Below are 12,389 nucleotides of genomic sequence, written 5' to 3'. Positions count from 1 at the left end.
ACTAGCAAAGTGGTTTTGCTGCATCTATAAAACTATTAATTGACCTATTTATATTTTTACTAAAGGTTCCCTTGGTGGATGCACTGGTGGTACCAGTAGGGGGAGGAGGAATGGTTGCTGGAATAGCCATTACAATTAAGGTAACAAAACAGTTAAAGGGATTCCTGGATTAGGAATACAGAACCTGTATCACACTTCATTGTGGATAGTTGCTCACCATTCTCCCCAAATTACCATTTTTTTTCATGGTCTCCTCTGAAAAAAATGGTAAATTTTTTCCCTTTAATCTAAGCAGTTGATGATAGGTGGTGTCCAAGTCCACCTCACTGCACTACTCTCCCCAAATTACTAGAACCAGTTATAATTTACACAATTCAGTCAGTCATCAGATATCGTTTATTAAAGTGCTTTAAAGTAATATTTCCATTTTGGTATCAAAACCCTTCTGTAACACAAAAATGTGTTATCCATTATGCCACTGTACTGTCTCTGTTCCTCTTCACAGGCCCTGAAACCTAGTGTGAAGGTATACGCTGCAGAACCCCTGAATGCAGATGACTGCTACCAGTCTAAAATGAAAGGAGAACTGACTCCCAATCTTCACCCTCCAGAAACCATAGCAGATGGTGTCAAATCAAGCATTGGCTCAAATACCTGGCCTATTATAAGGGACCTTGTGGATGATGTTTTCACTGTCACAGAAGACGAAATCAAGGTAACACTGGGACGAGAAAAACAGCAGTAGTCTTAGTATGAACAGATCACTTAACCAGGTGATCCATGACACATGGGAACTCTGACAGTAGCAGAGCTGGGCTGAGTTGTACGTGCATACTTTTATTAGCAAGCACATACTCATCACAACAAACCCAAACATCTATTTCATTTGGTGTTCAGAATTTAACACTAGGTTAAATAGAACACTCCAGTTCTGTTTTATTAATCCTTACTCCTTTCTGTACCAACAGTATGCAACCCAGCTGGTGTGGGAGAGAATGAAACTGCTCATTGAGCCTACTGCTGGTGTTGGATTGGCTGCAGTGCTATCTCAGCATTTCCAAACAGTCTCTCCAGAAGTAAAGAACATCTGTATTGTACTCAGTGGTGGGAATGTAGACTTAACCTCCCTAAACTGGGTGAAGCAGGCTGAAAGGCCAGCTTCTTACCAGACTATTTCTGTTTAAATTCATGAGAAGATTGTCTCTAGATGAAAATTGTTTTTCATCTTCCCTTTTCAAATTGTTTTCAAAATCCTAATGGATAAGAGTATTTCAGTAAGAGTTATAATTTGGAGACCAAGTAATAGTGTAAACCCCATACTCAGTGTAGATTTGGACAGCTGAAATAGCACAACCTGCATAATCACAACCAGACTCCCACCCACGGCTGCAGTAGAGACAGGACCCCACTGAATCCGTTATTCCATGTCCACTTCAGACACTGTTGAGGAGATCTCACTTTTCACCCACGGTACTGGTTCTGGTACATATGGATCATAAGTCCATTTGGGGAAAACTCGCTTATAGAGATTCATTAATACTGTATCCTGAGATTTTAGCTTCCCATCAAAACTGCACTTCATGTGGCCATGAGTACCTAGGAGGAAAACAGCAAATCGGTCACAGTAAGACATGTAGTGAACTTCACAGTCCAACAGTCCCTTTGTAACACTGGGGAATCCCAGGCTCTTACCTACAGGCTCCTTGATGTGTCCTCTGCGTCCCCACTTGGTTCTCAGTTCCACAGGCTTAAACCACATCACATCCTCTTAGAATGGAATACACAGACACAAAAATCAAACATTTACCTACGGTGCCTAGCCCATCTTCCCACCACAGGGAAACAGATCCCACTTTCCTTCATTCATGCCTACCTCTGTTGAAAAACATGTAACGCACTACTGCCATCTTAGTGAAAATTTTGAAAGGATGACCACTGAGAACAACTCTCTTGATGACCATCCTGTCTGGATCCACTGACAACAGATGGCCTGTAGCAATGAGGCTGTGCATCCCTAGGAAAGGAGAGCAGCTGTGAAGTACAGGACCAACCCCTCAGCTACGACTCTGTTCTATTTAAAGACTCATTCAAGGTTTTCTTAGAGAAATGCACTGTTACCTTTCTTACACAAAGACCACTACAGATATTTCCATTGAGCAGTCCCCTAGCCTGCCTTAAATACAGTAGTCCAAGCAGCCTCTACTGAAGTCTGCATCACCCTGGGCTTGCTTACACCCTCAAGGAGATTGAAATTGGTATTTTTGAAAACCCACCAGTATACCTTAATACACTTAGACCCCAGGTCTAAGTACAGAAAAGTGCTGGTCCTAGTAGGTTCAATTATGTACCATTTAGAATTCAACATACCATTGCTTCTCTGCTTGAAAAGTAGCACAGATGCAGGAGGAAAAGTGATTGGTGCAAACACAGTCACCACCAAAGCCGCATCAGCAGTTAGGAATCTCTGAAATTTGTGTTTATCAGCTTCCATAGTAAGGGTCCAAAATAAATAGAAAAAAAAAAAAGTGAAAAGACTTTTGAGAAACCATAAGCAATCCAAGAGCTGTCAAAAGCTATGCTGCTGCCACACAGCCCCACCCTTTAAAATTATGGTAATGGAGGTCAAGCACAGGACTGTGTACTCACTTATTGCTCTACATCATATTCTCAGCTTAACTGTGACTCTTAACCAAAAGCAATAGTGTTTAAGATCCATGTTTTTATTTATGTGTAGGTATCTGGGTATATCCATGTGGGTGTGGGGGGTGCTCGTGTGCAGGTGCCTCTAAGCTGACCAGTGTAGGTACTGGGAATTGAACCCAGGTCCTCTGTGAGCTCCAGTCTGTTTTGTTTTGAGACAGGTCTCATGTATTGCAGGCTTGCCTTTAACTTGCTATGTACCTTCCTCCATCTCACAAGGGCTAGGATATCCTATCCAGCTTCATCTTGTATTTCCCTACATACTAACTCTTAGACTTCTTCCACGCCCTGCATCAACACAATTAAAAGATAAAATTGAGTCCCACCAGTGATTTTTTAACTGGAGACAGAATTAATGCTTAGTCTACTGGTAAAAATGAAAGAGTCCTCCCAGATGATCTGATCTCAATACAACCAATACTTTCACTCAGCCTTGAGCTCTTTTGTGCTGTGTGCAGGACAGTAAGATAGCAGAAAAGCTCTGTTCATCTGCAATGCAGTTATTACTTTCTTAAAATAATTAAGGCTTTTTAATACATTTTATTTATTTTGGTGGTGTGGAGGCATATGTGCTACAGCACTGGAATACAAGTCATAGTTCTTCCCTTCTATCACGCAGGGCCAGTCAGCACTCACTGAATGTAGGTCCTCAGGTTCAGCAAGGTTGAGCAGCTAGCCAGCTCCAAATCACTTTCTATTCCAACTACTCAGGTTTGTCAGTGTGCCTTTATGATACCATGCCAGTTGAGCATGGTAATGTAACCCTCCCCATATTCCCACCACCCTGAAGGTCAAGGAAGGCCAGCTTGGGCTACATATTAAGACCTTGTGTTGAAAATCTCAATAAATAAAACAAGACAAGCATACACAATGCAGTTAGATACTTAATAACAAGCAAAAAAAAAAAAAAAAAAAAAAATACTGGAAAGTAAAGGTAGGAGGACCCAAGTTCAAGGCCCTCTTAACCCTATCTCAAAATAAATAAATAAATCCCAAAACCAAGACATGGCATGTTTTACCAAAACTTTGTTTTAAAAAATAATGCGACAGATGAAAATTTACCCACAACACCAGTAATGCTGTTACCATCTCTGTCTCCTGTCACTGGAAGGCAAGTGAGTTATGGTACTATTCAATGGTCCCAAAATAGCAGGCAACACATATTCCTACTCCTAAAGTTACCAACCCTGGTTTAAAACCTACTCCAGAACAATACTCACAGCAAAGAAGCCTCAGCATAACACAGTTCGCATCACTGGGATGCTTCAGACAGGTTCAGACATTGAATAAAAACATCATTGGCTCCTAAGTCAGAGTACTGAAAACATCTTCACCCCAGAGACAAGTGACAAGACCCCAGCAGCTTCCATGCTAACCTGCTGTGTGCTGAGAGAATAAGGGCGAGGATCGGAAGCGCCTGAATCCACAGTGGAAGATCAATTCTTCTTTGGCTTTTACAGGTTCTGTGTTGCCAGGGTTCCGACTCACTACCATGTTCAATACTGACATCTGAGGACCAAATAAGAAAAAGCTTCATAGTCTAGGCATACAACAGCCTACCCTGAAAGGCTAACCATGCTAGTTAATGACATGATGTCATAATAAATAGTCCTTTTTACCCAACAACCAACTGACTTTGCAGGTTCATACAGGCCTTGTCAGTGCTTCCATGCAATGTCTAAGCTAGCTTAGCCAAGCTAGCTTACTGATCGATCCACATGTAACATTATAGAAGCTAAGCCATGGTGAATGACCTTCACATCACCTGATTAACCACATACACTCCTCTCAGCCTCCACCACCTTTATACCAGCTGTCCCACTCCCAGTGGGCATGACTACAGGTCACCTAGAGAACAGGTCTCCACACTGGCACAAACATTTACTTTTAAGACTACTAGTGTTCTGATCTGGACAAAAAAAAAAAAAAAAAAAAAAAAAAGTAGGTAGGGAAGTCTCAGAACCACAGACTGCATCACTGAGATGCTTCAGACAGGTTCAGACATCTTGGGTATAACCATCATTGACTTCTCCATTCTGACTCCCAGAATCAAAAACGTAGCCTTCCACAAGAGAACAAAATGTTGGAAAAATATGTACAACTCTTCATTCCTCACAAAACACTGATTTACCTTCTGTTCATAAGGTAGTAAAGAAAATGCAATCAAGGGTGCTCCTTGCCTGAAATACTCAACCACCGAGACAGGGACGTCTGCGACATGAAGTGTGACATACCAGCCAACCTGCCAAAGCATAGACAATCACCAGGGTTACCTTTAATGTCCCAATAGTGACGAAACTTTCTCGAAATACATGCCAGGCCTCATCATTCATGGGTGTGCCAACCACCCAGATTCAACCTTCTCAGTTAATTATCTCAAATCCCTTTGTTCCCAAACAAGTAGCATTGTGTCAAAAACAAATTATAAGGTAGACAAGATGGCAGGTACCTCGGCTCCTTCAGCTTCTTTTTCCTCAATCTCTTTAAAGATTCTTTTTCTAGTATTAATAAAATTCTGAAACTGGAAGATCCGAGCATAATCTCGAGGAAGGTTTTCCTTGGGGTCCCAAGGAGATGTCCTGAAGCTCTTGAGGCCTCTATATTTCTGAAATCTAAGAAAGTAAGTGGTTAGATGGTGCTATATAAGACTCACCTCACTTCTAAAATAGTCAAGGCTCTCACTTTTTAAAATTACTCTTATCTAAGAATGTAAGTCAGTGGTAAAATGCTTACCTCTAGTACACAACAAACCTAACAAGGCTTTAAGTGTGGCTCTAATCTACTGGGAAGGTTGGGGTACACCATGTGTTTCATGTCTGCCTGAGCTACAAAGCAAAACTGGCTCAAGAAACAAAATTACTCACTAGGCATTCAAAATACCCTAATGAGCTACACATGGGCATGGAAATATACACCTATAACCCAACACTTGGGAAGTGGAGGCAGAAGATCCATAATAGCCTGATCCACATGAGACCCTATCTTTCAAACAAACTACAAACTAATAGCTTTAGCAAAAACCATGTCCTACAACAGCTTCTAATAACTATTTCAAAATCAACCCAGACTTTTCACAGGGGACAAAGAATTTATAGTGCCTGTTATGGAATACAGCTCTTCAACCTGCCTTACCACTCTCGTACCCAACACTGATACTGGCTTTTAGTCAGGCTTACATCCAGAAAAATCAACTACGTTTTATTACTTTTACTTTTATAAGCTTCATTTCAAAATATGTACTTTCACCTCCCAAATCCATATTTCTGAGCACTTACTCCTGCAAGGAATATTTGCTAATTAAACTAGGTATGTCTGTTTCACTCTGAACAAATCTATACCTTGACTATATGTTGCTGCTTCTCCTGTAGCATGCTTGCCCTTCAAGAAAAAAGGACAATGTGTTTTTCCCATTTGCATCCTACTCGAATAATTCTAAACCATGAAAATTTTTCAAATAAAACTTGTCTGAAATCACTTGCTGACTAACCGAGTTCTAGCAGCCACATCACGGGGGGTATCCATTTCATCTGGAAACATCTCTTCCAATCTTTCTTGTTTGTATTTCTCCAACATTCTCTCCTCAGCCTCTTCATCTACTTGCTCATCGTAGAGATCATCATGCACAGACTCCCCTAGAGTCATAGTTTCACACTCCTCCTCTTCCTCACTACTCTCATCCTGTAAAATGAATGGGGAATTGCAAATATGCATCATGAAACACACTTTAGTCTTGGGATTTAGGAAGCTGAGGCAGGAGATTCACTATGAGTTTATTGGCAAGACTGTTTCACAGAGAAACCCTGTCTCCAAAAATAAAAGAAAAAAAAGTAACAAGCCCGAAAAGGGAAGAGGACGTAGCTCCACTGGTAGAAGTGCCTTCCTGACACACATAAAGCTCTCGGTTAGATCCCCAGTGCTACCTAAAGTTGGGCAGATTCCACACGCCTGCAAACAGTATCCACACCGCTTCAGCTAGAGTTCTAGACAAGCCTGAGATGCATAAGACTATATTCCCCCACCCCTGACAACCCAAAAAAGAAAATCATAGCACCAACAAGGTGGCTCAGTGAGGAAAGGCAGTTGATTTCTATACAGGGACCCAAATAGTGGAAAAGGAGAACGACTCCAGCAAGTTTGTTCCTAACCCCCCCCCCCACACACACACACACCCTCTAGAGCACTGGGTGTAGTAATGATACAGGACTTTTATCCTAGCACTTAGGAGGCAGAGGTAGGTGGATCTCTGTGAGTTCGAGGCCAGTCTGGTCTACAGATCAAATGCCAGGATAGCTTCCAAAGCCACAGAGAAACCCTGTCTCAAAAAACAAAACAAACAAACATATCCTTTCCATAATTAAGCAGATGACTTCACACAGCCATGTTTTTGGAGTGTGGTGGGTGGTGTGTGTGTGTGTGTGTGTGTGTGTGTGTGTGTGTGTGTGTGTGTGTGTGCGCGCGCGCGTGTGTGTGTGCGTGCGCGCGCGCCCCGTCTGTCCATCCCAATGGCCTGTTTTCTTACCTGAGATTCCTCTTCCATTAACCCTTCATGTTGTGTATCATCATCATATTCATCACCTTCCTCGTCACTTTCATCACCTTCATCCAAAATCCATTCAGCTTGGTAATTGGATGTTCCTTTAGGGACCTTCTTTACCACCCTAGAACGTTGCTTCAATAAGTCTGTAAAACCCAAACAATTAAGTATTTTATATATTAATTATACTTTCTGTATTCTCACTTATGCAGACACTGCTACCAACATGAGAAAATAACAGCTACATGAGAACAGAAGGCTTCCAAATTTAATTCAGCTGCCCCAGTTAGCAACAAATATACAGCTAAAAAAATCCCTGCAGTAGACTACTATCATTTATTGTTTAAAAAGACAAGCCTAGAGTGATTTTGAGAGAGAAAGCAGAGCTCTAGTATTTGAACTTCAATCACTTCCTCATCCAGCCTTATAAGCAAGCAGTGAGCAAGAACTATTCAACATGTTTGCTATCACTGACCATTTGCCTCATTCAGTTCCTCCTCAGTGGGCCAGGTTTGCTCCCCTTCCATTGGATCTAGAACAGCTTCTGTTTGTAAAGACTCCTGTTGGTCAGGGTCTGCCTTCATCAGAACCTTAAGGTCTTCTTCCATGTCAGCTGTAGTATCTGCTGCACAAATCTAAAAACCAAAATCAGGTAATGGCCTGTCAGACATTAACTAAAATCTGATAAATCTAATAATAACTTGAAAGATCCACAAATTAAACAGAAAATCAAAACATACCAAAATTTCCAAATGGGCATCTCCTAGCATTTCAACTGTGTTCACCTGCATAACTCTTGAGACTGTTTCTAAGAAAACCTGACCTCTCCCACCTGCTTATTATACCCTTCCCCCTTTTGATTGTGTTTTAAGACAAGGTCTCTTTGTGCAGCCTTGGCTGTCCTAAAACCCTCTCTGCAGACCAGGCTGGCCTAGAACTTAAGAGATCCACCTGCCTCTGCCTCCCAAATGCTGGAATTTTCCATTTCAACCAAACTGCTCCCTCCCAGCATGGTAGTGCACACCTTTTATCTCAACATTCAATTGGCAGAGGCAAACTGTTCTCTGCAAAATTTAAGTCCAGCCTGTTCTATACACTAAGTCTCTGGACAGTCACTGCTACATAGTTGAGGTTCAGTCTTTTATTAATAAAAGTTCAAAGAAATCCTCTACTCCTTCACTATACCTAGATCCATAGTCCCCAAGACATTCTTTCACCTCTGTGGAACTCATTCTTCTGAACACTTGGCTGACTCTGATCTCTCTTGTGTAGCTAGCTAGTGTACTCTCAATTTCCACAGCAGGTCTACTGTGAATATGCTACTGTAAATTTTAAATTTACAAGTGTTTGATAATTTGATTTATAATTCAAATAAATTCTGAGAAGAGGCAACATCTGCCATGAAGGCAGAGCCAACCCCAAAGAATACTAGATAAATACACTTGATCAACATGTTCTAATTGTCTATTGCCTTACTTTCAAACTAGCAGTCGTACATGCCCAATAAGTGTGCAAACTATCTTCTCTGAAAATTAAATTTTCCAGCCAGGCAGTGGTGGCACACATCTTTAATCCCAGCACAAGTGAGACAGAGGCAGGCAGATCTCTGTGAGTTCAAGGCCTGCCTCGTCTACAGAGGAGGAATTCCAGGACAGGCTCCAAAGCTAAAGAGAAATCCTGTCTAGAAAAACCAAAATAATTTAAAAAAGAAAAAAAAAAAAGAGAGAGAGAGAGAGAGAGAGAGAATTGTTTTTCCATCCTGTGCCAATTTACAAATATACACTCTTAAAAAAAAAAAATGTCAGGCAGTGGTATCACTTTAATCAACTTTAATCCCAATACTTGGAAGGCTGGCCTGGTCTATAGACCAAGTTCTAGGACAGCCAGAGCTACATAGAGAAACCCTGTCTTGAAAAACAAAAAACAAAAAAACTGCCTGGGCCTCCAAACCCAATGACCTAATTCTAATCCTCTGGGCCCACAAAGTAGAAGAGAACCAAACCCTGGCAAATTGTCCCTGCCCTCCACACCAGTAATATGCACCCTCGTCGGCATACAAAAAATAAGCTTTGTAAAAAAAAAAAAAAAAAAAAAAAACAAAACAAAACAAACAAAAAAAAACCACATGCCTTTAATCCCAGCATTTGGGGACAGAGGCAGGAGGATCTAAGTGAGTTTCAGACCAGCCTGGTCTACAGAACCAGTGCCAGGGCAGGCTCCAAAGCCACAGAGGAACCCTGTGGGGGAAGAGGGAGTTAAAAACAACAATCTTGGGCAATGACTATAGCCAAGTAGTAGTAGAGTGCCTGCTGAGGCCCTGGTTCCATTCCCATCAATCTTACCTCCATTGCCATGCTTTGTTTCTTCTGAGATTTAATGACTCTAGGAGTTAAAGGGAAAGGGTCCACAGGTGCATCTATCTGACTCATTTGGAAATCACCATGTCCAACAACATGCAGCAAACTATTTACATTCAGAGTCCTCCCACGAACATAGCCTGAGATTTTCAAAGTGCCAACTAAGTTACTCTCCTCACTAGGCACGAAGTCAGCGACATGGGCAAACAAGTAAGCTCTCCGATCTCGAAAAGCAAGATGGCGTTGCTTCTGGTTAGCCAGCTGTCTAAGCAGCATTCCTGCCTCCTGTTGTGTGTCTAGCAACAGAAGTTTGTCTTCGGGAAAGCGTTTCTCCACTGTTTTACTTAGCTTCTTTCTGGCATCTATTTGTTTCTTTGGTGGGAGGCCAGAAAGCCCCTGGACAGCTAGTGCTAAAGGTGAGAAAGAAAGAGCTTAGTCACTTACTGTTTCACTACTAGAATATTCATTTCCAGATCACAACAACCCAGGGATCACTGGGAAACTCAACAAGCTAACACTAAAGAAATGTCACAGTGAAGTACATCTTCCTGTTCTTTCCCTGGGCAAAGGACAGCCCAGAAATAAAAATTGTCTTTAAGCCTTGCAATGCAGGTGCATGCCTTTAATACCATTACTAGGGAGGCTGGAGCAGACAGATCTCTGTGGGTTAGGCCAGCCTGATCTACAAAGTGAGTTCCAGGAAAGCTAGGGCGGCTACACAAAGAAACCCTGTTTCAAAAAATACAAAACAAACGTAATGATAATAAAAGAAAAAAATTTAAAGGAATTTAAAAAGCATTTAATTTGGAGAGCAGAATATAACGGCTTGGTTGTATTCCTAAATCAAATGTTAAACACTGCCTGGAAGATCAGAGTTGCACCAAAAAATGCTAATTAACTTTCTTTGCGGGTTTCCAATATTCCAACACTTACTATAGGTGGGAAGACCCTGTGCAAACAGGCAAGATAGACAGTAATCCCCAGTGCTGTCCCAGCCTTCTAGTGGATCCAAGAGGAAAAGGATGGTATCAGCAACTTTAGCCATGTCTAATACAGTATGCAGATCTCCTGAAAACAGCAGACACAGTAAGTAGTAGTTAGCACACTAGAATCAAGAAATACAACTACTTAAAACATAATGACAAAAAGTATTGGATACTCTAACCTGGTCTTGCATATGTGAAAAACCACCGATGTTTCAAACCGGGGCACAGAAGCATAAAGTTTTGGGTGCTCCCCCATTCTTTCAAGTACACTGTTCCCAAGTCTTCATTCTGAAGCAGCCTAAATGCCTCTGGAAGAGAAATCCTATTGTGCAGAGGCACCACGAGCACGTGATGAGGAGGCCCATCCTTGCTGCCCAGCTGCCTCTTCTCTGCCAGAACCTAGCAACACAAAGGTTCAAAGACTCTCTCACTCATTTGCATCTTCAAAAACACAGATGCTGCCACATCAAAGCACAACTCCAGACCCCCCTGTTGGTTTGTAAAAGTAGCAAGGGAACTTTAACATAAAACATCAGAAGAGATCAGAAAGTGTGGTGGCCCCTGGGCTTTTAAACTGAGCACTTAGGAGGCAAGGGTGGGCACATCTCTCAGAGCTGGAGGCCAGAGTTCTAGGCCAGCAAGGGCTACATAGTGAGACCCTTTGTTAAAAAAGAAAACAACAGACCCGCAGTGGTGGCGCACACCTTTAGTCCCAGAACCCAGGAAAGCAGAGGCAGGCTGGATCTCTTTTGAGTTCAAGGCCAGCCTGGTCTAACAGAGCTCCAGGACAGCCAAGTGAAACCCTGTCTCGAAAAAAGGAAAAAGAAAGCAAAATAATCAGAACACCCTGCAAAAGAACAGAAGGCCAAATAAACCAAGGGTCAAACCTTCTCTTGTTAAAAAAAGCCACGTGTATGAGTTGTCAAGGACTTTGGCAGAACCTTGGACCAAAAAGAACAAGGCATGTAGGTACCCTGGGTTTACTCCCCAGTTTCTGCCCATGTCCGGGTCGCATTCTCTCGTTTGACGAATTACCCATCTAAAATCATTCAGAACCCGCACCGTTTCCCAACCCCCACTCCTCTCACCGCCTCCCTTTTCTGCTTTCGGAGCTGACTGGCGCGATGCCTCTGGTCTACTCGGCTGAGCTGCTTCTTCAGCTTCTTGCACAGGATTTTCGGTGCTACACGACCTGGAAGGCAGATCAGAAGTGGCTGCTCTGCTCCGCACCATTAACTTAACGCACAGGAACCTCTCTGAGTCCCTTAAAAAGAGCCTTTGGCAAGGGTCCCAAGTCTAGTCATAGCTGTTGGCTAAGCAGCCCTCCTTCCCCTTCTTGTCTACTCACCCTTGCCGCCCTGTGATGCGGACCCACCACCGTGGTGTCGCCCGCCTTTATGAGCTTTATTGTGCGGCTTCAGCGGGCCCGAGCGGTGAGCCGCCATTCTGTGGCTCACGTGTACCGAGCAAACAGTACTTCCGGGAGGATCCGAGCGTTTCCGGCCCCGGGGGCAAGTCTCAGTCTTGAACGTACTCCCGCGCCTTCTCGCGAGGTCTTTTTCCTCCAGCTTGTGAGCGCGGGGTACCCGAGTCCCCTCAAAAACACTGTGGCAACTTTTCCCACGCTGCAGCCCAATGTCGAGCGACTTAAAGAAGCCGCTCGTAGGCTCCTGGCTTCGGCTCTTCATACAGGGCACCTATTTTACGACCATCTTTCATTTTTTTGCTCGCTAAAGTTGCATCCATCACGTGGGAAGGAAGACTCGAGGTGCTCCTGTCACGTAGATTTTGAATGCCGGTCTCTCGGGTCCC

The 12,389-nt window shown here is 42.8% G+C and overlaps 2 protein-coding genes and 2 non-coding genes across 9 annotated transcripts in view; 1 reads left to right on the top strand and 3 right to left on the bottom strand.

Annotated features, from left to right (window-relative positions):
* Srr (serine racemase) overlaps positions 1-6,174 on the top strand; it is a 23,122-nt gene extending 16,948 nt beyond the window's left edge. For 5 of the 6 annotated variants that reach the window (XM_027426773.2, XM_027426771.2, XM_035447512.1 and 2 more), the window contains 3 exons: positions 66-140; positions 506-715; positions 969-6,174. In XM_027426773.2, coding sequence (XP_027282574.1) covers positions 66-140; positions 506-715; positions 969-1,184 — 501 coding nt within the window. In that variant the 3' untranslated portion in view covers positions 1,185-6,174. Of the gene's footprint in view, positions 1-65; positions 141-505; positions 780-968 lie in introns of those variants that run through there. The other variant, XM_035447513.1, reaches the window with a different exon arrangement.
* Tsr1 (TSR1 ribosome maturation factor) lies at positions 378-12,389 on the bottom strand. The gene is made up of 15 exons (XM_027426769.2): positions 11,926-12,389; positions 11,666-11,769; positions 10,757-10,976; positions 10,525-10,659; positions 9,577-10,001; positions 7,710-7,869; positions 7,220-7,380; positions 6,188-6,378; positions 5,150-5,312; positions 4,832-4,942; positions 4,077-4,209; positions 2,368-2,484; positions 1,874-2,014; positions 1,693-1,767; positions 378-1,596 (listed from the first exon to the last, which is right to left on the bottom strand). Exons 1-15 carry the CDS (start codon positions 12,263-12,265, stop codon positions 1,418-1,420), a joined length of 2,655 nt encoding a protein of 884 aa, XP_027282570.1. The 5' UTR covers positions 12,266-12,389; the 3' UTR covers positions 378-1,417.
* Positions 3,920-4,010, bottom strand: LOC113836840. The gene has a single exon (XR_003487362.1). It is a non-coding gene; the product is annotated as a small nucleolar RNA SNORD91 family (small nucleolar RNA).
* LOC113836841 lies at positions 4,644-4,734 on the bottom strand. The gene has a single exon (XR_003487363.1). It is a non-coding gene; the product is annotated as a small nucleolar RNA SNORD91 family (small nucleolar RNA).

The sequence above is a fragment of the Cricetulus griseus genome, chromosome 7, assembly GCF_003668045.3.
Source record: "Cricetulus griseus strain 17A/GY chromosome 7, alternate assembly CriGri-PICRH-1.0, whole genome shotgun sequence".
NCBI classification, from domain to species: Eukaryota; Metazoa; Chordata; class Mammalia; order Rodentia; family Cricetidae; genus Cricetulus; species Cricetulus griseus.
Note: the sequence above shows the minus strand (reverse complement) of the source record. Positions and strands in the feature narration are given on the sequence as shown.